The sequence below is a fragment of the Podarcis filfolensis genome (assembly GCF_964270895.1).
Source record: "Podarcis filfolensis genome assembly, chromosome: 4".
Lineage (NCBI taxonomy): Eukaryota > Metazoa > Chordata > Lepidosauria > Squamata > Lacertidae > Podarcis > Podarcis filfolensis.
The window spans coordinates 22280190-22306901 of record NC_139607.1 but is presented as its reverse complement, the minus strand read 5'-3'; the positions used below and the strand labels follow the sequence as shown (position 1 = coordinate 22306901).

Below are 26712 nucleotides of genomic sequence, written 5' to 3'. Positions count from 1 at the left end.
TCTGACCAAGAGTGGAGAAAATGGCTGCCCTTGGAATGAGGCTTTTTTCAACCTCTTGCAACAGCTCCTAGCTGGGTTGGGGTAGAAAACCCCAGTCCCCCTTACATGGTGAGATTGATGCCACTGACCTGAAGGTTGTAATTGACTAAAGGCTGGCCTTCCCAGAGTGTGTGTAGAGCTCTTGACACTGTCACCCCCAAGTGTCTTGGTTGGCATTGTGAAGCCTGTTCTACTCTTTGGTATACCTTGGAACTAAGAGCAATGAAAAATGTTTTGTGTGTTTCTTTGTCTCTTTCAGACTGTAAGTGGTCTATAAATGGAAATAATAAGAATTAAATGCACTAACCCCAATGGGGGGGAGGGTTTTTTGGGAGCAATATTTAAGTGACTCTGACTTTGTATCCTTTGTTCTACTTTCAAAAGTGGTGGTGTATTTCACATACAATCTTTTGGTGGCTTATGGATTTCCAGAGCTGGTCCAGTATTTTGCTGAATATTCCAAACTTGCACACATCCCTCCTGTGAATTTGTTTTAATATCTGTTGGACCCAAGGAGGTAGCATTGTTAAAATAACATACCACCTTTGTATTCACTGGGATTGTAATAATTGCGTTTTAGAATTATTGATCATTTAGAGACTTTATTTAAAAAATGACTTTTTATTTTTTTAAAAATAGATTGCTTCTGAGACATATTTAATACACAGATTGCAGGGCAGGTACTGTACATAATGGCTACATCATGTACATGAAGCCTGTCATAACTTTTGGTAATGAGTATGTCAACTGGAATTCATATACAGTAACCAAACCAACCACATACATGCTCACTTGCAGAAAGAGTTGGGTTGTACATACATGCTGAAAACAATGGGATCCTGAAAATGGTTGCTTAGATTAGATGGCCCTGTTCATAATGAATCTTGTGACCCCATACACTATTGCATGAAGGAATTGGACAGTGTGAACTGATAACTGGAGTGCTTGCTGTCGAACAATAAGCAACTGTTTCTTCTTTTTGCTATGATCTTTGCTTTCTTCCTTTTGACACTTGTATTGTAAATTATAACTGGCGTTAGAAAAATAGCCAGCTTGTATTCCTTGGATTGTTTTAAAGCAACCGTATTTGCTAAATATTGCTGTAATAACAAGCTTTTAAGGAACAATGTTTACTCACAAGTGCAATAATGTATCAAAGCTTATTTTTGTTTATTTCAGTTCCTTTCGTCAGAGGAATGGTTCGTGTCTTTGTCTACGGGACCCTTAAGAAAGGCCAGCCCAACTACCCATACATGATAAATGGTGCTAATGGGACAGCCAGATTCCAGGGCAGGGGGCTCACAGTGGAGAAATACCCCCTAGTGATTGCCGGGAAATACAACGTTCCTTATTTGCTGAATATCCCAGGAACGGGACACCGTGTCACTGGAGAGATTTATGCTGTCAATGACCAGATGTTGCAATTCCTTGATGAGTTTGAAAGTTGTCCAGACATGTATCAGCGAACCCCAGTGAGAATTGAAGTTGTTGAGCAGGAAGATGAAAGTAGTCCACCTGAAGGGACGCCAGCTGTTAACAGCATCCTGGAATGCTATGTGTATAGCACCACCACTTACCAGCCAGAATGGATACATCTCCCTTACTATGACAACTATGATTCCTTTGGGAAACACGGGCTTCCATATGTACTAAGGGAAAGCAGAGATTGAAACTGGAAGGTAAAAGCTGATATGGACATATTATCAAGAAGTTGAGTAAAATCTCTAGCATTTTTACAGAAAGTAAGCACTAATGTTTCAGACCATAATATAGTTGCCTTCAAGCCAATATTTTGGGGTCCAGTCAGGTTTTCAGACTAAACTTGCCTAGTCATGCAAGATGCATGGATGTCTTTAATTCTGTAGTTCTGTTTAAAACTTGATCAAGAGGTGGAGGGGGGAATACTGTTTTGCAAAGCAAAGATAAAATACTGCAGTATTTCTAGCAATGAACCGGGGGATAAAGAACCTCCAGCTTACAACAAGCTTTTTGCATTACTGTACAACCTTCACATAAGCAAGGAAATGGCCCTTGTAAGAGATCCATTCATCAAGCACTGTGAGACAAATGAGTTTGCTAAGGGAATTCTCTTTGCTGATGCCCTCAAAGTCCAGTCCTCTGGCTTTCAGGTGCTCTAAGTGGGCATGGAGGGCAAAAATGATGAGAGCATCAGGCTCTCATGATAGGTGGCATTGTTCTGGAGTGGCATTGCTCTGGAACAACAAGTTAAAAACTTAAGAACAGCTCTGCTGGATGAGACAAAAGGCCTACTTAGGCCAGCATCCTTTTTCTCACACGGGCCAGGCGGATGCCTATGTGAGACTGACAAGCAGATCAGAAAGGCCATGTACCTCTCCTGCTGCTGTTCCCAGCAAGTGATATTAGAGGCATGTTACCTCTGATCCTGCAGGCAGTATATCACTAGCATGACTACGAAATCCGTGAATTAAAATGAGTTGACATCATAGTGCTGCTAGGAGCCAGATTTGTCAAATGGGCCTTAAGAGCTCCAGAGAAAGTTATGGTTCAGGAATTGGAAGGAACTAAGAATATTGACTCATAAAGTGAAGTCCAAGTGATGTGGAGTCCTCTGCTTCTTCATTTATTTGTCCACCTTTCTGGACATAATAGTTTCTATTCATTAAAAAGGTAAAGGGACCCCTGACCATTAGGTCCAGTCGTGACCGACTCTGGGGTTGCGGCGCTCATCTCGCTTTATTGGCCGAGGGAGCCGGCATACAGCTAAGCCGCTTCTGGCGAACCAGAGCAGCGCATGGAAATGCCGTTTACCTTCCTTCCGGAGCGGTACCTATTTATCTACTTGCACTTTGACGTGCTTTTGAACTGCTAGGTTGGCAGGAGTTTTATTCATTAGGTTTTAGTATATTTACATTCTCCTCCTGCCTGTTTCAGCTCCATAAATGACCACAGACTACTGAACAGAATCAACAACCTCTTTGCATTTATAGCTCAGAATTTTGAAATATGCCAGCAGGGAAGAAGGCAGATTCTCAAGAAAACTGCAAGAAAGCAGTTTTTAAGGTTGGTTATATTCCTTAAGTACCCAATGTGACCTTGCTGTACAACTGAAGGGCAGAGCAGTTCCTGATATTAATTAGACACACAATGCTACTCCTACTATTGTATTAATTATCCTACTATTTAAGGTTGTACACATACAATTGCTCACTTATGTTCATGTCTTTGTTTCAGCTTTCTCTCTTATACAGTCCATTCATTCTTTTGCTTTTGTTAGGCTTCAAAGTAAAAATAAGGTGATGGCAGATTGTTTTAATTGTAGAGTGATAGTCGTATAAATTTTGACAAAATTCAGTTTATTAATCTTTGACTGTAAATAATGAGAAAATTTGTAATAGATATTTTTAAAATTGTGTACATTTGTATTACTTAAAAAACTGCTTAGTATGATTTACTTAAAACATTTGTCATTATTATAGTAAATTAAATCTAGATGTGGGGACTTGCTGTGTAGGACACTTCTACAGTCACGAGAGTTATGACAGTGCATGCACCTGGTGTGGGGTGATAAACAGGATCAGGCTAGGGTCTGTTTGTTCTCATGATGAGCTTTCAGCCTTACTTTCAGTAGGGAGCAGCTGCATTCAGGAGTTCCCAGTTGGAGGCTCCTGAGTAAAACCAATCCCCGTGGGGCTTGCATTTCACACCAGATTTAAACGGTACTGAATACAAGTGTCACTTGCCAAGGAAGAACTGGGAACTTCCTTAAGACTCCTGATTGTTGCTTTGCAGTCATATCTTTTCCTGCCCCACGCCTGAGGTCATATATAATGTCAGGATCATTGTCAGGTTTAGTTTAGCCCATGAGCTAGAGGTTCCCCATGCCTACTGGCCAATTAAAACTCACCCTTTGCTTATTTTTTATAAAACTGGTATACAGGTAGGGGAGTCAGTACAAAATTATTTCTGTTGTTACATGTGGAGACCCAGTTTTAGGTTAAAGTACCAAAGTTGTGAAGGCTTTAAATGACACAGTTTATATGCAAAAATGCTTTTATTAATTTGTTTGATAGCAGTAGAACTGCAGAAGAGAATTACAAATCCCTTATGTACAGGTATTTATAAAAGGAGTGATATGAGATCCAGAGGCAATTTTAAGTTCAGTCTCAGCAAGGTAAACCATATGGACCCTTGCCTCTTGTTTAAGATAGTTTAAAAAAATACCATAGCATTGTTTTAGTTTACATAATTTGCTTGCTACCTTAATGTTCATTTGAATTTGTGGAGGAACATAGAAGGTGCTAGTCAATTGTGGCAACATATGAAATAAATAGTTTCATTCCAGTTCCACAAGCTCATCTCCTTCCCCGACAGTTTCACCAGCTTTGCAATGTACAGCTTTCACCTGCAGTGCAAAGGAAGAAAAAATCAATTTGATTCTGAAAACAAGGCCAAGAATCTTTTTTTAATTGCAGTTGGCTGTGCAAAGAAAATAAGTGGTAGATTTCCATTTTAAAGACCTTATACAACATGAAACAGAAATCTAAAAAGCATGTCCTGGAACATAATCAAACACATTGCCCAAGTTTTTAATTGTGCTTCATTTTATCCAAAACACTTAAGAAGTTTGTTTTTCTCTGTGTGTTTTAACATCTGGATTTTTTAAAGGTGATTTTGGTAAATATAAGACAATTTTTACACTATTTTAAAATAGCGCTGTGCTTGATGCTGGTTTTGTTTGTTGCTTTTCATTGCTGCAATTGTTTAGCATTTTTATTGTCAATCACCTTTGGTGCTTGTGCCAAAGTAAATCTACAAACTATGCAAAAGGTTTGGTTGGCCCCCCCACCCCCAACTGTAAATGTCATATAACCATTTCTGTAGAAATGGGCTTTAAAATTCAAATACACACTAGGCCTGGGCGATATATTGCCCAGGACCAGTATGAGGAGCAGACTGCCACCGGGTCCGTCTGCTGGAGGGAGTAAAGAGTGCCTTCCTCCAGCGGGTGCTGCTAGAAGAGGGACTCAGGAGCGGAGGTGGTTTCACCAGCGATATACCGCTGAGTGAAGCCACCATCCAAACTCTGCCCTCATACGGCACAGAGGAAGAAACAAGCTGTATCGGTGAGGTGCTGATGCAGTTTCTTGTTCTCTCTGCATCTTTAAACTGCTGGACTGTGTGGCTGCCCTTGCCTCAGCCAAGCAGTTAAAGGAGCACCCAGCCCCGCACTGGCTCTTGTGAGCTGGTGGCTCCATGAAACTGTGCAGCTGAGGGGAGTGCAGGTGCCGTTCCCACAGCAAGCAGTTAAAGGAGCCCCAACGCTCTGCCTGCTCGCACCGGGGATGTCTCGGTTGGGGAGGGGAGCCTTCCCGATCCCCAGCTGAGCTGCGCAAACAAGCTACATTATCCCAGCCCACAAGCGCCTGGGTAAAACCACCTCAGCTCTCATGGTGAGAGCTGGGGCGGTTTCAGCCGGTGCCTCGTGGGCAGAGACCAATGCAGCTTGTTTTTTCAGCATCACGGTATATCACCAAACCACGAGGTTTTACTGGCGATATACCACGATGTTGAAAAGCTGGTATCGCCCAGCCCTAATACACACACTAGACAAAAACAAACCCAGGCCTCTTATAAATTGCCTACCAGGAACTGTTTTGTACCAAATAATGTATTTTCACAAATGTTCTGTAAACAAGAACTACTGACATTTATCTATACGTGAGTATCGCCCTGTCTGAGTATTCAGTGTCTATGCGCAATCACAGTTATGTGAGGAATAGCAGGGGCACACTGCCAAGCCCTATTCCTTCTGGCACATCCTCATTTGCTTTTTTTCATCCCTCCACGAGTTGAAGAATCAAGTGCTGAAGTGGGCTTCCTCCTGTACTTAGGGAGGCTCCTTGTGTTGTTTAGAATCCTGATTACAAATAGACATTGAATGCCTCAATAGGGCTTAAAAATGGGACTTGCACTATGCCTGGTAATTTAAAAAAAGCAAAAGCAGAGATGACACCTCCTAACAACCTAAAGAACCTTGTGACTACCACCACATACCCACTGGGATGAAGCACTTTTAAAAGCTTAGCACGTGAAGGGGCAGTGAACTGTTTATTTTAAAAAGAAGCACTGCTTGTGTGTAAAGTTTTGGCCATATGCTCTGCATTGTGGTCCTAAAGTCTATTTGTGCATGACATGTTTTGGGACTGCCTAGCTCAGGGGTCAGCAACCTTTTTCAGCCGTGGGCCAGTCCACCGTCCCTCAGACCATGTGGTGGGCCGGACTATTTTTTGGGGGAAATATGAACGAATTCCTATGCCAGTTCATAACCCAGAGATGCATTTTAAATAAAAGGACACATTCTACTCATGTAAAAACACGCTGATTCCAAGACCATCCGCAGGCCAGATTGAGAAGGTGATTGGGCCACTTCTGGCCCCCGGACCTTAGGTTGCCTACCTCTGGCCTAGCTGAACAATTAGTGAAATTACAAAGGCACAGATTCTGATTTCTAGGGCCACAATCCAGCACAAGCACACTGGACCCATCTACTGTAACTCTATTGGATTGTAGCCTAGGCCAAATCTGAACAGAAAGGCTGCAGCCAAGACAAATAATTCTGAACATTTGATAAACATTTGTGAATTCAAAGTGTGTGCGTCACCACACAGTTACAGAACAGTGCAATAAGGTTCAAGATTGATGCCAATAATAAAATCTATTTTCAAAAATAAAGCTTGTGCTCAACTTGACAAGTTACTTAAAACATCTAGTCTGGACATACCTTTCCAGTTTTAGCAGCAACCAAACTGTTCTGCATTTTCATAGCTTCAATCACACAGACCTCCTGACCTTCTGCAACCTGGTAAAAGCAAAAAAAGATGACATTAAAATGCTAATGTTATTATAACCTTAAAGTCAACAGGAAAATTAACACAGAAACGTCTTTAAACAAAGAAAAAAGACAATTCTTATCCCATGTGTAGATCCTTTCTTAAGTCACCTTCAGACTCTAATGCTGATATGCACCATATGATGTACTCTGGTCTGATAGAAACTTGAGTTCAGATCCTACAGATACTCAATTCTTGAAGAGGCTTTAACCATCATCTAATTCCCACTGTATGGATTCTGACTCAACAAGGCTATGCATGCAGTACAGAAAACTGCCAACACAGGAAAAATATGCATTTTTTGAGGCTGGCTAGAGAATTCACCTTCCCAAGAATCTCAGCTGACAAGTCAAAGCAAAGCAAAGCAAAACAAAATACATGTTTTAGTCCTTGTAAAGAAAGGATCAGCAATTGCATGCACAAGGCCTGGTGAAATTTCCAAAGTAAGAGAAGTGTTCACTTGGATTACTAGTCCTCAAAGAGCCCTGTGGAATTCCTTGTCTCTTCATTATTAAGAAAAGCAGACATTTGCAGACCAGATGCAAGTTTTATGGAATCAAAATACCACCACCCAGTCTCATATTCATTCAGAGTGGCACTCTCACTTTCTGTTTCTGCCTAGTTGAACTCTTAACAAACTGTTCACATGCTCAAGGTAACCAGTGGATCCATTGTGTACCTCCATGGATTATTTTTTAAGCCCAAAAAAGTTGATCATGTGAGATAAGCACATCCTATGCCAATTAGGCAAGCTATCTCTGTCTGATAAATACACAGCTTTACAGGAAGTTGGGAGATTATTATTATTTATTACATTCATTAGTTGCTTTATCTTGCCCAAGGCAACTCAAGAGCAACTTACAACCAAAAAATCTAGCCAGTTTGCATTGCATGAAGTAGCTCTCTGTCCTTGGGTCATTTCCCCCTCAAACATCACAATTTAAGTGTGACTTTCCTTACTTCATATCTGAAGTAACATGCTTCAGAGCCCACAATGAAAGATCATTTCCACTAGAGACTATACTATTTCCAAACCAGCGATGGGAGCAGTTTGAGATTCTCCCTATACATGGTCTGAAATACTAGTTACATGAACTAATACTTTCAAGATTATACTACCCACATATGCAATTTTGTCACTGGAAACACCATATTAAATAACAAAAGTTGAACAGATCTACTGCATGCATAAGTGTATTTGTCACACTAATTCTTATCACCATCAGACTTCATATGTCCCATAAAACATCTGCTAAGTGTTCAAGTACTTGTTCTATGTTGCCCCTCCAAAAGAACCTCATTTCTTTCATCCTGTCTTGATACCTACATACATTACCACCTCCATGTAATAAGCATCAATTACATCAGGAGTCAACAACCTTGCTAGGGCGATGGCCATGATTTCAAAAGAGAGAGACTGTGGTGGGCATCACATGTGTGTGGTAGCTCTCCGCTCCCCATGGGGTAACACCCAAAGAAGGCTTCTTTTAAGCCTAATCTGAGCAAGGGGATGGGACCCTGTGGGCACCAAGGAAGGTCTCTCTGTGGGCAAAGGTGCCACACTGGCAATCCATGCATTGCACTGTGTGTACATGAAATAAACTGTGCAGAGAGGAGCCACAATCCACAGCCTTCCTGCGGAAAACACACACTGCAATTTTATTGAAAAGTAAGATGTCAAGTTATATAAAGGAATACAGCTTGTTTCTCAAGGCTGTTGCTCAAAAGTGCTTGTTCCACATCAGCAAGAGAACAATAGACTGAATCACATTGCTTCTTTGTTGACCTGGAATGAACCACCCTCAGCTGTTGGGACTAAACTGGGACACTGTAAGAGAGCAGTGCCCTCTTCACATATAACAAGATTTCCACACACACTTCCTATACATTCATGCCTGTCACCCTTGCCACATCCCAATTCCAGCACCCTCAACCACTCAAGTCTCCTATTTTACATCCTCACTTGCTTTCCCTTATGTCTGGGCACCCTCGCAGAATACTGATGGCTGAAACTCATTCCTCAAAGCCCATTTTCTTTGCGCAGCTTTTGGCTGCACATCTTAGCCCACATCTCAAACCCCAAATAAAACTGCAGTTAATCTCATGCTGCCCCTGGCCTCCTCAAGTCAGCTATGCAGTCACGTGTGATTGGTGCACACACACCACTACCAGTTTTTTCATCGCATATACATTAAATAGGAAGCGCCACACACTTTTCGCCTCCTTGTCTTCATAGGAACCTAAGAGGAACTTGCTGGATCAGGCCAAGGACCTATCTAGTTCAGCATCCTGTTCTCACAGGACTAGGTGCCTGTGGGAAGCTGGCAAGATGAACATGAGCACAACAGCAGTCATCGCACACCTGTGATTCCCCACAACTGGTGTTCAGAGGCATTATGCCTCTGACTGTGGAGGCAGAACGTAGCCATTGTGGCTAGTGGCTGTCGTCCAATAATCTATAAAAGCCACCCAAGTTGGTAGCCATCACTATGTGCTGCATAAAGAAGTTCATGGCATGTTATGAGAGACAGTCCTAAATGGATAGGACAATGTTGAGTACGAAATTTGTCGTGCAAAATGGAGACACCATAGAATAGTCCCATTCAGCATGTTGACTTAACCCAGGTACAATATGAAAGCACGTCACTGTTCCCATCTCCTATGGTAACATAGGTACTTTTTTCCTTAAGGGGATGCCACACAGCTCAGATGACAAAAACATGTCAGGAACAATCATAGGAAAGTGAATTTCCTCCATTACAAAAGGGAGCTAAGATTTGAGTACAGTGGTACCTTGGGTTAAGAACTTAATTTGTTCTGGAGGTCCGTTCTTAACCTGAAACAGTTCTTAACCTGAGATACCACTTTAGCTAATGGGGCCTCCCGCTGCCGCTGCGCTGCCAGAGCGCAATTTCTGTTCTCATCCTGAAGCAAAGTTCTTAACCCGAAGTACTATTTCTGGGTTAGCAGAGTCTGTAACCTGAAGCGTCTGTAACTTGAAGCTTCTGTAACCCAAGGTACCACTGTAGTTTATTTCCATCCTGAGCTACAAAACAAGAGATACGTGCAAGTACATTAGAGCAAATGTGTCGTATCAGGCTTAACACTGCACTGATACATGACTTGTGCACATAGCATTAGTGGTACTAGGTTAACTGATGAACAAGAGAAGCATTCCGGCATAAAAATTCCATTAACGTGCAAATACTGCCCTGTCACTATTTGCAGTAGGCCTACTGTTCCCAAACTTTCTCAGAGAACTGTCAGAAAGCTCAGGAGTTCCGCTAAGTTCTCCAAATCTTCAAAACACTGGACCAAGGGGATCTCCTTATCCATCCTACATCCTTCCCAGCCTTTGCTGTCAGAGGTCTCCCTTTGCCTCCCACTCTCAGAAATATTCCCTGCTCTAGAAGTGGGCTTTGCAAGATGAGTTTGATTTATCTCGTCATTGGTGAAGGTTTCCAAAGTGAAAAAAGCCTCCAGTTGCCAAAGTCTAAACCATCTATGTTAAGTGCTTCAAATCTATCAGCATGTTCTAAACTGCAAAAAGTGTGCATGCTTGATGCAAACGTAATACATTTTACATATAAAGGGGCCAACAGCATAATTTTCTGGGCCTGTTAAAAAACATATACTCAACCTCCTGCCCCCATAGCAACAATTTCCTAAAGATTCAAGAACCCCACATTTTTAAAAAAATTACACAGAGGGTTGTCTGATGGGTTCCTTCTATGAACCTCTAACTTCGTTCCCTATCTCCCTTCTCTATCCAAACACGTACTCCCCAAAGTAACTGGGAATAGTATTATTTAGCGAAAACTTACCCAACAAACCCTTACAAGAAAACTAACTTATGCTAGTTCTCTGTCTTAGGTGAAAACTTTTATTTCCATAGATACTCAATGTTTAAATACTGCGGCATTATGTCTAATAATAGCCAATTTATTTAAAACGGCTTTAGGAGAAAGTGTCACTTAAGCACCCACATTAATAATTGTTCTTTATGTCAATCCTTAATGTCTCCTCCCCCACTGTGTTGCAAAACAGCAAATCCTAAAATTAGTCGCCAATATATCTCCCTTTCCTCTTTCATTCATTCTCTTGGGCTTTGTTCAGTTTCTTTCACTGCATAATTGTGTGTATCTTTTTGCCTGCCTGTATTATTTAAGCCGGAAAATGAATATCTTCGAGATCTCTAAAATATCCTCTTTCCTCATTTAAGGATTAAGTTAGGCTTTAAACAAAAATTTCAATAACTTTTCTACACTTCTAAAGATACTGACCTGGAAAAAAGCAGAAAAATCACACTGTACAGGACAGTTTGCAGTAATCAAAAATAGTTATTATTTAAAATTCTCTTTATACTTTTAATCATAGCTTCAGTGGTGACCTCAAATGGGAGCAGGGGAAAATCAAATAAAATCCACAGAATTCTTACTCATCTGAGGCCATTGTAATCAATTTCATCCTTAAATTCTCTAAAAACACAAAACAAAATGCAGAGGTTCATTAAAACGGCTTTTCAGAAGAAAGAAAATTGAAACTGCTGGGATTAAAATTAATACGAAAATAAATAATATTTAATTTCATTGTTCATTGACTAGGAACGAAACTGCATTTCATTCCAAAAACAAAGTGTAACACACCAAGTACACAATGGCTTCCTGCATCAAAATTCTCAAGATTTCCATTTGAAAATTATTTCAACTGTTTATCTACCTGTTTAAAGAAAAATAGGAATTGGAGAACAAAAATTGGAGTTGGTGGTAACCATCTGTTTAGATAACAAACTTTAGAACTAGTACAGTCTCGAAAGTTATAGGCAACATAATAATGAATGTCATGTCAGGGCTCCTTGGCAAAATGGAGGAACGTTTAAATCTATTTTCACTATGCACAAGAAAGTAACAGGAATATTAATTGTTCGCCTGTTTATATTCAGAGGTACAATGAAGAGAGCTCCAATCTGAGGGCAGGGCCTAAGAAGAGATCTTTGTGGGTCCAGTCCACTCCCTTAAGACTTTTGTGAATCAACTGATAAAGACTTAATGATTGTGACAGGATGTCTTCAATGTTAGGCTTACAAAACAGTCACAAGCCCTGCAAGTCTTTCTGATAAACCCAATCGGCACTGATGTATTTCTCCACTCTGTCTAATTGGTGTAAAGTTTGCAGATCTGAGTCTCATATCTTTCACCCAGCTTGCTGCGTCCTCTCCTTTGACACCGGGTCAAGGTTCACATTCGCATCCGATTATCAAAGTGGCAGTCATTAAGCAAGCAGCCTGCCTTGCACCAAAATGAGTTTGCTTGAAGGAAAAGAAAGCTCGGCCCATTTACTCAGCAGATTTTAGCATTTTAAGGAGGCCCAAATGTCACACAGTATTGCTACGTTCTGAAGAGTTTCAGACATCTCCAGCTGATGATTAATTGTGAGTGATGGGAAATAAAATCCAGTAAAGCCAGCTGCTTGCCATGGTCGGCAAAATTACTATAATGGATATAGGCTGCCAATTTTCCAGTTTTACTGGCAAGTCTTCCAAGTGTAATTAAGGGAAGTTATAAATGATATGGAAATCTATCAAGTCCCATTTATTTTCAGAGGACTTTTCCCCCAGGGACTTTTATCTTCAAGCTTATAGTTTGCTTTGTTGTGCTAATGATTTCAACCACTTCTTATTTCTGTTAAAGCCCTCAATATCCCACCATAAGAAGTTAGAACCACTTCTTTCACAAAGATTTAAAGAAACAGAAACCTCTTAAGGTCATTTGCTTTTCCCCCACCTCCTTTCTTTTTAAGTTGGGACCTTGTTTGCTTTGTGGAAACTCCATTTCCAAATGCTGCATCTTTCCTGCAACAACCTTGAAGAAATGGCCAAGATTTTGAGAGAAGGAGATTGATTCACCCACTCCTTAGAAAAGAAATAAAATGCCGGCCTTGTGAAAAGGGGCCTTTGATGCTAGACATTTAGCAGAGGGTGGTGTTGCTCACTAATGTCGTTTGATTTGGAATAAAAGCATGAAAATGATGTGCAAGGGCCTAAAATTGGAGAGGTAAAGGATGAGTGCACCGTATTCCATTTCTCAATTTCATCCTTCAGAACCACAAAATGGGGGGTTATACAGTTACTGGATGAGATTTACGGTAACAGCTGTGGTCCTCCCACACAAGGGAAGACCTTCTAATGGGGTAAGGTCTGTTTTGAACAGACGGGGAGTTACAAAACAAGGTTCCCTATTAAGGATGAGCTCTAATATCCCTGGATAAAGAACACAAGAGCAATAGTCAGATTGCCTTTAAGAAACCCTAAACCCTACATTTTGTTCCTTCCAACACACACACACACACAAAAACAACACCAAAAACCTGGAGCTATTTTAGAAAGTGCAAACTGTTCATAAATGACAGGATGCAAATGCAAGAGAAATTTTCCCCCTACTACTCTCTAGCCACTATAAAGAATGCACAGGAAACTGTGCCAGTGGCATATGGCTTTCTACTGTGCTAAACATTCATACAAAAGACAGGTTCATCAGTCATTGGCGTATCTGGGTAAAAAAAAAAAAAAATTAGCTCCTGATGGATGTTATTTAGAGCTTACCTGCTGCTAATACATTACCAGGGCTGGAAACCCACATGACATTGGAACGGCAGACCATGAAATACAGCACGTGCAAGAACATACCATGTTTGCCAGCTTATCCAAAATAATAAATAAGCTATTTAAACCCCGTGCCTAACATTGGGCCCGCTGCAAGGAACCCTGGGTCAGTCCTACACAGGCCAATTAATGCACAGCATCTGCTGCACAGAAGCAGCGCACGAAGCACTTCCGAATGATTTCAGCAATTAAAAGAAAACTGTTTCCTGCCTCTTCCGACAGCAACTGTTTCAATGCAAGAGTGAGCATCAAATCATTGTGTGCAGCTGAAAAAATTAAGCCTCTTTTTATGGTGGGGGGAGGAGGAGGAGGAAGGGGGAGCATGGAGATTTCTTACGGTATAGGATCCTTCTTTTATTGCCCTACATTGTGTTTTTCTGCCAAATTAGACAGAAGGCTCCCAGGACTTGCAAGGCCCTCTACTGTATCACCTTCTGGTGCACTGGGGCTCCCTAAAAAGCTGGATCAATATCAGCCCTGCTGACTCGTCTGCAAAAGTGAAAACCCTTCCATTACATTTTTTTAAAGAGACCTTTATTATTTTCGAACACAGGTGCTTGAAAAGGATATATTTGAAAGACTCACAGAGATGAAGGCGAGGGAGAAGTATCACACACAACTTTATGGGGGGGGGGGAGCCAAAACAATTGGGGCAACAGTTGGACGAGACCTTGCATCTCTGAGCCAGTCAACAGCACAGTTAGAATCTTATTTTAGCACCACCCTCTTTTTGAACTCAAAGGAAAGTGCACCGAAAGGAAAGTCCCCAATATCCATATACACTTGTACTTGGTTGTTTTGCAAGTGGTGACAATAGACTGTCAATACTCAACTACTGATAAGGCATAATTCTTGCAAAAATTAAGACAGATAGGTCATTCCAACTGTGTCAAACATGCCCACACGAGACATCCTGAGCTAAACAAGGAAAAGAGGGTGGGGGTTGAAGATAACACAATTTTAAAAGTCTCAACCCCATGCGTTGAGCATCATGCATTTTATACATTTATATCCCCATCCTCCCTCCAAGCAGCTCAGCTGTTTTGTCTTATTGGTGTCCTTCAAGGTTCTCCCTATCTCTCTGACTTGTTGGCATCAGACACCTATGCAGAAAACAAAATCAAGAGGATTCAGCCGTGACTGAATTCCTTGACATTGTCCAAATCTGTGTAAAATAATTAGTGCCATTTCCCCCTTCCATCCAAATTAAATTCTGAAACAGGAGCTACAGAGTTGAAAATATAATTAGCAGCAATTAACAGTGCTTGACAGACGATTATTAAACTTTTTACGCCACACTCCTTTAAAGAATGAATTTCGGTAGAGCGCATCCTAGATTTTCTGACCCTTGATTAATCAAAGGTCAGTGACGTTCCCCTGACAGCAATAAGAACCAATCATTGTACCCCCACTTATCCAAAACACAAGTGCTCCCAGAGGTTCGAGAAATGTCTAGATTTCCCTTTACAGTAATGGACTAGCTTGACAGCCCTGTTTTAGGAATATTGTGAGTCATGACTGACTACTCAGGAATGGTGATAAGTTTTGTGGGGGTAGCGAAGACCTACTTGTATCAAACTACGCCCTTATGTATTCAGATATAAGTTATATTAAATGCTGCTACTACTACTACTAACAGTAATAATTTATAATGATATTTCTTTCACCACCACACACCTCAGCTATGGATAAAGAAATAAGCATAAATAAATGAACTGTCTGAAGTCTAAACTGTCTGAAGTCTATTTTATATATATATATACATATATATATATATATATATATATATATGAGACCCCCCCATAGGTGTCAAAATAGGCAGTTCCACACAGGACTGAATACCTCATTCCAATTTCTTCGCATATTTTAAGTGTCAGGGTGGCCAGGTGTCTAGGTGGTTTTGTGTTTTTTAGTTCTGCATAAAGTTAACACCAGCTGACTGGAATTTCATTTGAATTGCTAGCTCTTCCAGAGCAAAGAACTACGTCAAAGAGAAACTTCTGGGTTACTTACATGAAAATGACAAGTGCCTCTAATCAATATTTGGTGTCCATTAAATTATATCATAAAACTATGTATAAGGCTTTTTTTTTTTAAAGTGCAGTTTAATTAACCGTTCCATTCCTATGCCTTCCCTTGCTTTCATTGTTTTACAAAGCACTGCTAATTACCAAAGGCCACGAGAATTTATTTCAGACTTTTAAGAGCTGAACAGCCAGCAAGGCATTAAAAGAAAAAGGGAGGAGGTTACAAGCAACAAGTAGTATATTAAAAATATAACCTTACATTTTACAAGAAATCAGTCGCCTGTGGTGTGCTTAGTGAAGTGAGGGAAAAAGAGAGGATTGTAAGGTGTTTTTCGGTTTGCTGCGTCTGAGCATTTTGAAAGACAAAACAATGGCTGGACATTATCTGTAATCTCAGCAAGACATTTTTCCTAGTCTTTTTAAATTGAGTGTTATGGAGCAGAATCTTGTTGGTCTAAAATTAAATATGTCTGAAACCATAAACCTACTATTTGACGAGTAAAGTATTTCATTTCTTCTTTGACGTAACAGAACAAATTTCCATGTCCTATTTTGTATAAGAGGCTGCTACTACACACTGTTCAAGCTTGCTAAACACTTTATTCAAGCCTTTTCGGAATTAAAATTTATCTGTGAAATAGTGCAATTCTTATTTTGAAACCTCATGTCATATATCACACCCTCTCGATAATACTGAAGTGTTTTCATACACGTTTAAATAAATAAGTGCACAGAGGCAGACTTTTCAAATGCAAATTAGAATTAAATAAAATAAAAACACTACATTCAAGAGTTCTTTCAAGTTCACATTATAAATTATTTTTCTAGCACATATATAAAAATACATTTGGATAATCGACTCAGTTAAAAAAGTTTTGGATTTCATTTATTTTTACAGTAGTTCTGCAAAATTACTAACACTGTGCAATTATCGATTACAGTTTGCTTACTGAAGAAAAGCAAATTTTGATCCAGAAAAACCTATCTATATTTCCAGAAAGCCATTGAGATGCTTTATTGAAATATACAAAGAAATAAAGCAGAATTAGGTGGAAAGCAGCTAAAGAGATCCCTTCACGCAATCCGCACTTCCGTTTCACTCCTGACATTTCATTCAGTGCTCCCAAGCATTCTATTTGCACATGTGCAAAGGGGCTTTTTGCCTGACCTTTAGCTTTCGCCCCTCCCTGCCGCCATGACATATTACAAAGCAGCTTTTGAAACTCGAGAATATTTTCAAAGCCACCTGCAATGAAGAGGGAAGGCCTCAAGGCTGGGGGAAGCCCAGTGCAGACGCACCTTGCCATAAGCTTGGACTGAATATGGCTGTAATATTGTATCCTGCTACTCTGAAATAGTAATTAAGTTTATAAATTTATTCCAACACCACAATCCTAAATGCAATAGCCAGGATTCAAAGAACTAGGTATCAAGGAATCTTTTGAATGTTTTTTTGGCAAACCATATTGGAAGGGGAGGTTAAAAAACTTTGAAATTCAGTGGGGTTGGGGGGGCAGCATTGAGGTGACGCCAGAAGAGGACATCCTGTGACTCCTGGAATTGGGTCCACGCTGCTTAGCCACCCATCCTTTGTATAACTTCAGTGAAGAAGCCTCTTCTCCAGTAGCTGCTCATTCATTCATTCATTTTATTAAATCTGTATAACGCCCTTCACCCACAGATCTCAGGGCAGTTCACAACATAAAATCACAATGCAAAAACCACAAAAAACATAGTAAAAATAAGAACAACAACAAACCAAAAATTCCCCCCCCCTCCAACAACACATTTAAGAGGGCACTGGATGTCAATCAGCCCAAGGCCTGGTTGAAGAGGAATGTTTTCGCCTGGCACCTCAAGGTGTATAATGAAGGTGCCAGCCAAACCTCCCTGGGGAGAGCAGTTCAGAAGCATGTGACCTCTGGGTATTGTACTAGAAATCCCACTAGCCACAGCCAACATGACCAATGGTCAGGGATAATGAAATTTACAATCCAGCAATATCTGGAGGACCACATGTTGCCCATCCCTGCTGTAGATAGTCCATGTGAATGCATGAATATGTTGTGAACTGCCCTAAAAAGTGGCATACAAATTCAATGAAAAAATAAAAATGAAATAAAGAGATGTGTGGATGGCAAGGGGCAGAGTCAGCAATGTGGTCTCACTCTTTGGTAATCACATAATGCCTCCTGATTCATGTGTGAAGGGAGCGAAATTTAAACGTTCTTCTGAGTGCACCCAAAGTAGCTTTATTGATCCCAATCTTTATGTGGCAGTAAATTCCACTTTTTTTTTAGTAAAATGTATGTAATGTCTACATGCTGTCTGTAAACTACGGGTACCTAAGTTGAAATGATCTCATTAAGACTTACCCATGTATAGTTTTTGGCAGAATGATGCCCTTCAAATAAACAAATTTCTCATGTTAGTTTGTGGCCCCCATGTATGGCCCCCAAATTTCTTCTCAGAAATAAACTTGAAGAACCCTCTCCCCAAAAGGGCTGAGCTGTGAGGTTCATCACAATTGACCCATCGTTGGAAGCTTTTTCATTGTTGCTAAGCAAGCAATTTTTAATGGAACTTGGAAAAATAAAGAAAATAATAACAAAAGCATATACACAGAATTTGGCAAAAATAAAGAACAATTCTCACGCACATTTCAGACCAACACCACAAAAGACAATAAAAAAATGCAAGCCATCAGAAAGCTAATGCAAGCACACTATACCTCCCAACAGCCTAAAAACCTGAATGGATTCAAACAAAAATGACTACTCAACCTCTGCATCCCTACCCTGGTACCATCTTATAATGGGAGTGTTTCATTATTTTAGTGCATTTTGGAAAACAGAAGCCTCCTTGTAAGACACTCTATAGTAATGCGCTAACTCCCAAAATATTACCATGAAATAACATTTACCAATGGTCACGAACAGAAAATTTATGGAAGAGCTACTCATTAGTTTTAGCATAACATTCAGCTGAAAACTTTTTTTGTCATTTCCCAGTAATATTGTTTCACGCCTCATTATATTATTAGCTGGTAAATACTCTAGAATATAAAAAGGGTACTTAAGTACTCCTTAGTCTGTCTGAAAAGTAGAGGGGGGGAAACACAAATTCAGGACACATTCAAACAGTGGAACAAAAAAGACTAGTATATAAGAGTTCCCATCCGTTGTTCTCCGAGGCTTTGAACAGCTACAATGAATGATCCTTGTCCTGATGGACAGCCAAAACATGTAAGCTGAATCGCGCCATCTCGCCGCTTATTCAGTCTGGATAGCTGATACAACCTCATCTCCTTTCAAAAAAACTTTTTGACACCAGTCCTGGAAAGGAAGGATTTACGCTAAACTCCCTTTCAGCGCCACAAACGTGTTTTTGCAATTAAAGCTGCCCAATTACCATTGACAAGTCCAAGTCGGCAGAACATAAGGCCTGTGCTGTTCAAATGCTCTGCCTCTCGGCGCCTCCAGCAAAAACCCACAGGCAGGGAGAAGGGGCGGCAGGGAAAGGGGAGGGAGAAGCAAGAAAGAAATCTCTCCTCATTATTTAACAACTTGTTTGGTATTGCACCGCACTTCTTTGGGAATGTTTGATTGTATGGGAAGAATGTTTTCCCCATTTCAATTTCCTGGCTGGAGGCCCATCCTCATGGTTTTGCTTCTTCATGTACACAAAATATACACAAGACAGATACATAAAAGGATACTTCATAGCATCCTATTTTTTCCTGATTCACTTTAATGTCAGCAGAACAAGGCATTTTGGATAAAAATGGATGGGAGATTTTGTCCTGAAAAATATCCTGCCACCACACGCAAACACACACACACAGCGCCACTCTTTTCCATTGTACTGCACGGAGGAATGACAGAATTCACACTCCTTGTGACAAGAAGAAAATGGCATTTAGCAGACAGTTTTCTAACTTGCCACTCAGTCGATCTGAAAATCAGGAATTGTCAGTGACCATACCTGGTCGTTGTATGTGAATGACTATGTTGTTTGATATGACACTTCTTAAAAAACTCTTCCACATAGCATGAGAAAGGGCATCTAAAGATTTAAACAGGCAAAATGTTTCACAGATGACTCACTCAGCTAAGCTCATGAGTAAAAAATCCTGTCCTCCCCCCTTTCAGAAGTAGTTTTTCTAACACTTAACAATGTTGATGGGTTTGCAATTTCAAGGTAAACATCTTCCAGTCTTGAGTGCAATTTATGTTTGCTTGTTTTTAGTAAGCTCAGCTTCGTCTTCTGTTTAAATGTAAAATATGTTTAAAATGGCATCCCAGTGGAACCTTTTCTCTCTTTTTTTTTTTAAAAAAAAACTACAGCAGAGAGTACATCTCAAAAAGAGGCCAAGGTAGTTTACTGGCTACATTTTTGGAGAATCGGAATTAGTTCAATGCTAAACAACATTATCTATTCATAATTTATCCCATTTTTAATAGCTCAAAAAGAACTGTCCGTGTTTTCTAAATGCATACATAAATATGTACGTATGTATGCACACAGACACAAAGTAGTTTTTCTTAAAACACAGCAAAAACATGGAATATGGAAATAGAATATTAAATTAGAAAGATAATATTGAGCATGACATCCATGATGCATAGAGCATATAAAATCATCTCTCAGTTCATAGGTCTCATAGTGATCCTTTGGATATTAAGGCATATTAAGAAACAGATCCATCATCTGACAAGTATTATACAGACCTACCTCAATGCACCTTTCTCCAGTCTTTCTCCAGCAACTTTACTTACTCTTTCTGCCCATAGATGTAAATATTAAGGCTCCAATTTTTACTTCACTGATTACGCAAGCAGGGGCCAACTGTAATCAGTGCAACTGAGAATTAAGCAGCACACCTTCATTTTTATTTCAACTCTTTTGGTTCTGGTGCATTTCTATAAAACTGAATGAATAATTAAAGATGACCTTTCTTGTGCTAACATAAAATTATAGCATAATATTAAAGTTAAAGTCAAGAGGATGCATGTGTTTTTATTATGACTAGCAGCAGCTAGCAACTGAAAGGCTCGGAGTCAGGTCAGACAGGGGGGGGAAGTGTTTATCACGATGAATGTAATTTTTTTTCCTTGTCAATATCTAGGACAATATGCCTTTGGAATGAATTGATCATAAAGGTTGCCTTCATCCCTGTAGTGATTTCAGCTGAGTTCCCCCACATCCAAATCAAGTTCCATGCACATTCCCTATATACAGCAGTATCCCTAAAGTAAGTTGACCTGTTTTTTCAAGAGTAACCAGAGCGTGGGAAACTTGATATATTACATTGCAGCAAGCTAAGTTTGCAAACGAGTAGCCACATGACAGGAAACCAAAACCAGCGTGGCTCCCGTACGAGTATAGATGTAGGATACTCATGTTTGTAAACATGTACTTGCCACATTCACAAGTGCACATATCGAAACATCTTCAGGCAAGACCAAAAAAGAAGTGTGCAAATTGTCCCTGATTCTCCAGTGAGGAATATTCTTAACTGGAACAGATACAAAGGGCAAGGAATGATCTTACCATGTCTCCAGGCTTTACAGAAACTGCCACCACTGCTCCAGGCATGGGCGATCTCAGGATGCTGGAGGTATCCTCCACCACTTTCTCTGGCATGTGCTTGCTGAGTTCCGCAGCAAGCTTGGTCAGGATACGTAACTTGTACTTGGGGCAGGAGAGAACAGAATGAAGATAAATGTCACAAAAGCAAATAATTTTTATTTTATTTTATTTATTAGATTTATATACCACCCTTCATCAAAAGATATCAGGGCGGTTCACAAGTGTCAAACCGTAAATTTATTAACTAATCAAAGAAGTACAAAATATAAATATATATATAGTCATTTATAGGGACATGTTTCTATCTAGCATATACAGTATATGTGGTTTGGAAATGGACAGGACTTTCTTTTTCCTACGTATTGAAAACAATATGTGTGGAGGAAATTAACCTATTTTGTAAAAAAAAATAAAAAATCAGTTAAAAGCACTGATGTGCTACCTGTAAGATGAAAAATAAGGCTTACGCATCTAAAAGGAGAACACTTTGTTTAAATCCTTATGCTTTAATATTTATATTTTATTAAAGATCTTAGGAAGTACAATCCAGCATTTGCTTGCAACCTAGCCTTGAATTGGCACATTGCAAACTATATTTTTACAGATGTTCACCAACTGGAAATATTTTGTAATTTCTCTACCTACCCACACCCTCCTCCCTCTACAATGCATAAGTTACTATCTAAAATAGATGTGAGATTTTAATAATACCAGTTATGTGGCTGACTTTTTGAAAGCGGCTTGGAAACAAATCTCTCCACCTGCTGCCTATCATGCTTTGAAACTATAGCGATGTAAAACGTGGGGATAAATTGATGGAATCAATTCCAAATAAATACCGCAGTAAGAGAACAAAACTCAACCAGGTAAATAGCCGCACTTGAAAACATTAAACACAATGAATTATGGGTTTGATCTTTCTCTTCACATGAGTGGCAACAACAACAGAAGGGCCACACAGTCCCCCTCCCCCACTTTCCAGTCTAGGCTTTTTTCTATGAAGTCCACAGGATTCTGAGAATCCAAGCTTCCATTTTAAAAAGAAGCACCGAAAAATAGCAAAAGTAGACACTATCTTGAATAAGTAACAGTCGGGGGGGGGAGAATGCAGTGTAATTTGCAAAGTTGTTTGTTTCTGGGTTTGTTTGTTTTTTTGCTAATTTACTCCCAAACTACCAGCAAAACACTATTTTAAAAGTAGAGGGGGGTGATTAAAAATTTTATTAGCTTTTAGAAGCTATTTTTACTCAGCATATCAACAAAAGCTTTTTCACATCAGGTTTCTTTGGTTTTGTTTTAATCAGAAAATATTGTTCATGCTCTGCAGCCACATCAGTTTTCTTTGGTTTGGCATAAGGCTTACCCAAGAGCAGAGACACTGCACTCGGAAATCCAGCAGATGGCAGCAGGTCTCTGTGAGAAATTTGTTCCTCTTTGACCATCAATGGACAAAAGAGGAACAAACATGCTCCTATCACTAGTTAAACCAGCTGTGTTGATAATAAATGTTACAGTTAGAATTGCACTTATGATAATCTAATTTGCATCCAGATCAGCCAGCAGCAGTATGTCAGCTTTTGGATCTTTTAAAATTGAACTTTCACTATTAAAGCAGAATTCTTAGCACTTTGCAGCTTATCGTGCAAATACTGTCAAATCATGTTACCAGCTTTGGTAACCTATGGCAGTGTAGTTTAAACATAGAAGCTTCAGGGAGTTTTCTACACTGATCCATCTGCTGTGGAATTCCTGCACGCTGGCGATGGTTCTGGGATGGGCTTTAGTGCACATGATCAAAGCAAATCAAAGTGACTTTTTGTACATGTGTAAGTATATCAATATGTGTAACTATCATGTGCATTTTTCTGCCTGACTTTAAGATACTGCCTCTTTCAAATACTAAAGCCTAGCAGTGTAAACACCTTAGAAGCTGCACAATCATCAAGTACAAGTTGCGGTTCCTGCGTTGCAGGGGGCTGGACTAGATAACCCTTGGTTATCCTTTCCAACTCTATAATTCTGGACTAGATAACCCTTGGTTACCCTTTCCAACTCTATAATTCTATGATACAAGAGAGGAAAGGGGCAAACCATCTTTAAGACAACATGTCCATCTTTTCCCCAATTTACTCAATACAGAACACCCGGGTTCTGAAGAGTTTAGTTAAAAAACAACCACCAAGTTATGGTGAACAAGAAGGCAATATAAACAAAGTCAACTTAGACTGCCTTTTGTTCTTCAACTGAATGGACTGAAGTCTCAGTCACTTTTTGATTGCCTAAATATTAGAATATCCAGTGTGAAGGTAAATGGGAGTTAATAATGAGAGGTCAAGTATCCTAGCCATTTTGAACACAATCAACCGGGAACTTGCCTGGAATCAGACCTACTTAAATTAAATGGTAGCTGTAGATCCATGCTCCCAATTGGTTCCTGTTCATTTCAGCGAAGCTTCTACACATCTTCCTAAATCAGTGATACACTGCTTTTCTAATCTGATCAAGGCTATATATTGCATTCACAAGGAGAGAGAAAAAGTTAACACCCGGGGCTGCAAGGCTCTAGAACCAATCCAGAAAATACAGCTTCTTACAGAGAATGTAGGACAAGATACACCTAACAAATCCCATCAGCAGAAGCCCTGCACAAGGACTTTCACTTGTGCAATGGAGCTTTTCCTCCTCCCCTGCCTTTGTTCTCCCTAAATTTCCTCTGTGGGTCAGGAGACAACACCGCCCCCCCATAGCATGCAGGGGAAGGGAGGAGAGAACATTCCATCTGGCAAGGTCGTGTGGTTGTGCAGATGGAACGTTTGTAACAGTGCAATGTTGATATATACCCCACAGTATAGGCCAGGCGTGTCCAAAGTCCGTTTCGGGGGCCTAATTTGGCCCCTGTGGGTTATTTCCTGGGGTAAAATCTGGGGGGGGGGGAAGCTCAGCAAACTTTGATTCCCCCAAAAAGCTCAGCAACTTCAATCCTAAAAAAAGCTCAACAACTTTGGGATGAAAGCATAAAAAAGCTCAACCAATCCTATAAAAAGGTCAACAACTTTGGTCGGCCCTCACACCTGGCCCTCTTTGAAAAAAGTTTGGACACCCTTAATATAGGCTCTTTGGGGTATAAAAGCCAAGCAACAATAGCTTTACACAGAAATAACATGTGAATACACTAAGCTGAGCAACCAGGTGGCTGCAAGCATGTTGGGTCTGATGTTTTATCATGTTTTTAATATTTTGTTGGGAGCTGCCCAGAGTGGCTGGGGAAACCCAGCCAGATGGGCAGAATAAATAATAAATTATGATGATGATGATGATCCAAAGAAATGGACAAAGCCTTTCCAACAGAGTTTACTGATACCACATCATAATTAAGTGTCAATATGTGCTTTCCTCATATACAATTGCTGTCATTTGGAAGAGGAGATGGTCACTGCTCGAGCCTGCAGGAAAATTTATTAACACTGTTTGAACGTTGTAAAATGATCACTGACCTGCAGGGAAAGAAACATTTCGCTCACCCCCTCCACACACCAAACCAAACAACTAGTGGTTGGGCTACTTTAAAATTAGTGCAGTGATTCCTCCTTTCCTGCCCCAAGGTAGCTTTGAAAAAAAGTTGTACACTAGGATCTCCCAAGGCAGACAGCTAGGGTGCTTCCAGATGGGAGCTTAATGTAAGCAGCAAGTTTTCTTTTCTTTTCTTTTTTAAAGCTGGTTGGGTTTTCCCTGGAAAGGGTAAATGCAGATAAGGTTGTGATGGGGATATGGGTGGGGATTTTGATAGCTACAATGTTGTGTTGATGCTGCAAAAAAACTTGCATGCATGAGGACCACTGATGCTACAATAAACACCCTAGCCCCAGAAACCTATTTGGGGTGTGTCCAGTACTAGTGAAAACCAAAGGGGCCTGAACTACCTAGACTGCTATCAAAATTTGGCTCAAGTAGCCCACCATATTGTTTTCCAATGGTATTTTAACTATTCCCATCTTCAGGCTCACAACAGACATGGTTCTGTAAGCTGTGGTTTATGGGTTTTTTAAAAGGGTTATTGGGTTCCTATTATAAATGGCCCAAATGGCTACACTCTGGAATCTTTCTTTCAGACAAAAAAAGACAACAGCCTTGTTATATGTTTGCAACTAAGGATTTTGATGTGTTTTGATGGCAAATGTTGCCAGAAGAATTTCTATAACCAGTGACAGGCCAAATAGCAACATCTTTTGCATGTTTCTTTGCTCTTGTCTGTGTGTTCTGCCATCAAGACGTACAAGTGTCTGCTGGTTTTTAAAGGATATGATCCTTCAGTGAAATTACAGGGCAAATAAAAGCTTTTGCTTCTATTAAAATTCATCTGAGTCACATGGCAAGGCAGAAAAAGCTATCTGGGTATACATTCTGCTGTCAGTCTAATAAACATTCTGTGCAGAGGGTCTATTTATCAAAAGATAAATTGTAGTTAAAAGTCCTTAATTAAACCTATGGGGGAATATAATTACATCAAATTGCACAGTTTCAGTATTCATAGCAAATACCTTCTACACATACTTTTGAAAATAAAATTAAATAAAAACTTGAATCTTAGGAGGAAATAAATAACGGTCCTTCTCCAGATTGACAATAGATATTCCATTTTTTTTGGCAATGTATTGTGAATGGTACAATCAGCTTCTGCTTAGATTCAGAGAGATTTATGTTTTTACATTGCCCAGGTTCAGAATCAAATTTCATGTCTTTTCAAAACAGTCAAGCTTGTGGCCCTGTGAATAGTTCCAAGTTTTCCAAATTAATCTACAATCAAGAGGAGTCTCTACAGGTAGAGGTAGAATTAGCGAGTAAACTGTCCCAATTGTTGTGCAATAAAAGCGTTCTTCTCTTCATCACCCATCACAGGCCGTTCCAAGCATTCCACTTTTACTATTTTAATATTTTCCTATCTTCTAGATTCCTTTCTCTGCAAGACTCCTGCTTTGCTTGGAATGAGATGTGAGAGTCAGTAAGCCAAGTGCTTTCAAATGCAGGCCTTTGTTATTGATGAGCTGTTCCCTTTCCTTTTGTATTTGTTTATTGTTCTTTAGTCTGTTTGGAGGGGGGGAGAACTGAGCTATTGTAATCAAAAAGTTTTTTTAAAAAAGCAAACTTCTCCGGAAAGGTCCTTTGGGAGCACAGTTGAGAACAAATGACCCCTGTGAACATAGGATGGCGAAGTAATACAGAAAAGGAATCCCTTTTTATAAGTTCTGATGGAAGCCTCCCCCCTCCAAAAAACATTCCTTTGTAAAATAGTTTCTCAACATTGAGAAACAGCCTGACCAAGGGGTGCCTGCGAGCTGCAGAACACACACCAAGGATGTTAACATGTGGACTGGTTTGATGAGAAGCGTAAAGCACTTTGGAAGAGCAAAACAACTGAACAAGGCCTGGCTCAGAAACAAAGATGACTGGAAGCTTACAAATACCACCAAATTGCCATCATTCCGTTTTTACTATAACTGGAAAGTGACAAAGCTTTACATAA

At 39.9% G+C, this 26712-nt stretch overlaps 2 protein-coding genes across 16 annotated transcripts in view; one reads left to right on the top strand and one right to left on the bottom strand.

Annotated features, from left to right (window-relative positions):
• GGACT (gamma-glutamylamine cyclotransferase) overlaps nucleotides 1-26712 on the top strand; it is a 69023-nt gene that overhangs the window by 14104 nt on the left and 28207 nt on the right. For 3 of the 15 annotated variants that reach the window (XR_014547255.1, XR_014547257.1, XR_014547258.1), the window contains exons 2-3: nucleotides 1219-1718; nucleotides 3009-3081. Coding sequence is in view for 3 of the 15 variants with exons in the window: in XM_083611152.1 (XP_083467278.1) it covers nucleotides 1236-1709 (474 nt within the window). In the remaining 12 variants the exon portion in view is untranslated. Of the gene's footprint in view, nucleotides 1-1218; nucleotides 1719-2952; nucleotides 3480-11853; nucleotides 13268-20727; nucleotides 20854-25906; nucleotides 26011-26138; nucleotides 26318-26712 lie in introns of those variants that run through there. The other 12 variants (XR_014547256.1, XR_014547259.1, XR_014547260.1 and 9 more) reach the window with 9 other exon arrangements.
• PCCA (propionyl-CoA carboxylase subunit alpha) overlaps nucleotides 4054-26712 on the bottom strand; it is a 223243-nt gene continuing 200584 nt past the window's right edge. The window contains exons 22-24 of the mRNA XM_083610671.1: nucleotides 21153-21293; nucleotides 6803-6880; nucleotides 4054-4423 (exon numbers count right to left, since the gene is read on the bottom strand). Of these exons, the coding sequence (XP_083466797.1) occupies nucleotides 4355-4423; nucleotides 6803-6880; nucleotides 21153-21293 (288 nt within the window). The 3' untranslated portion in view covers nucleotides 4054-4354. The remainder of the gene's footprint in view (nucleotides 4424-6802; nucleotides 6881-21152; nucleotides 21294-26712) is intronic.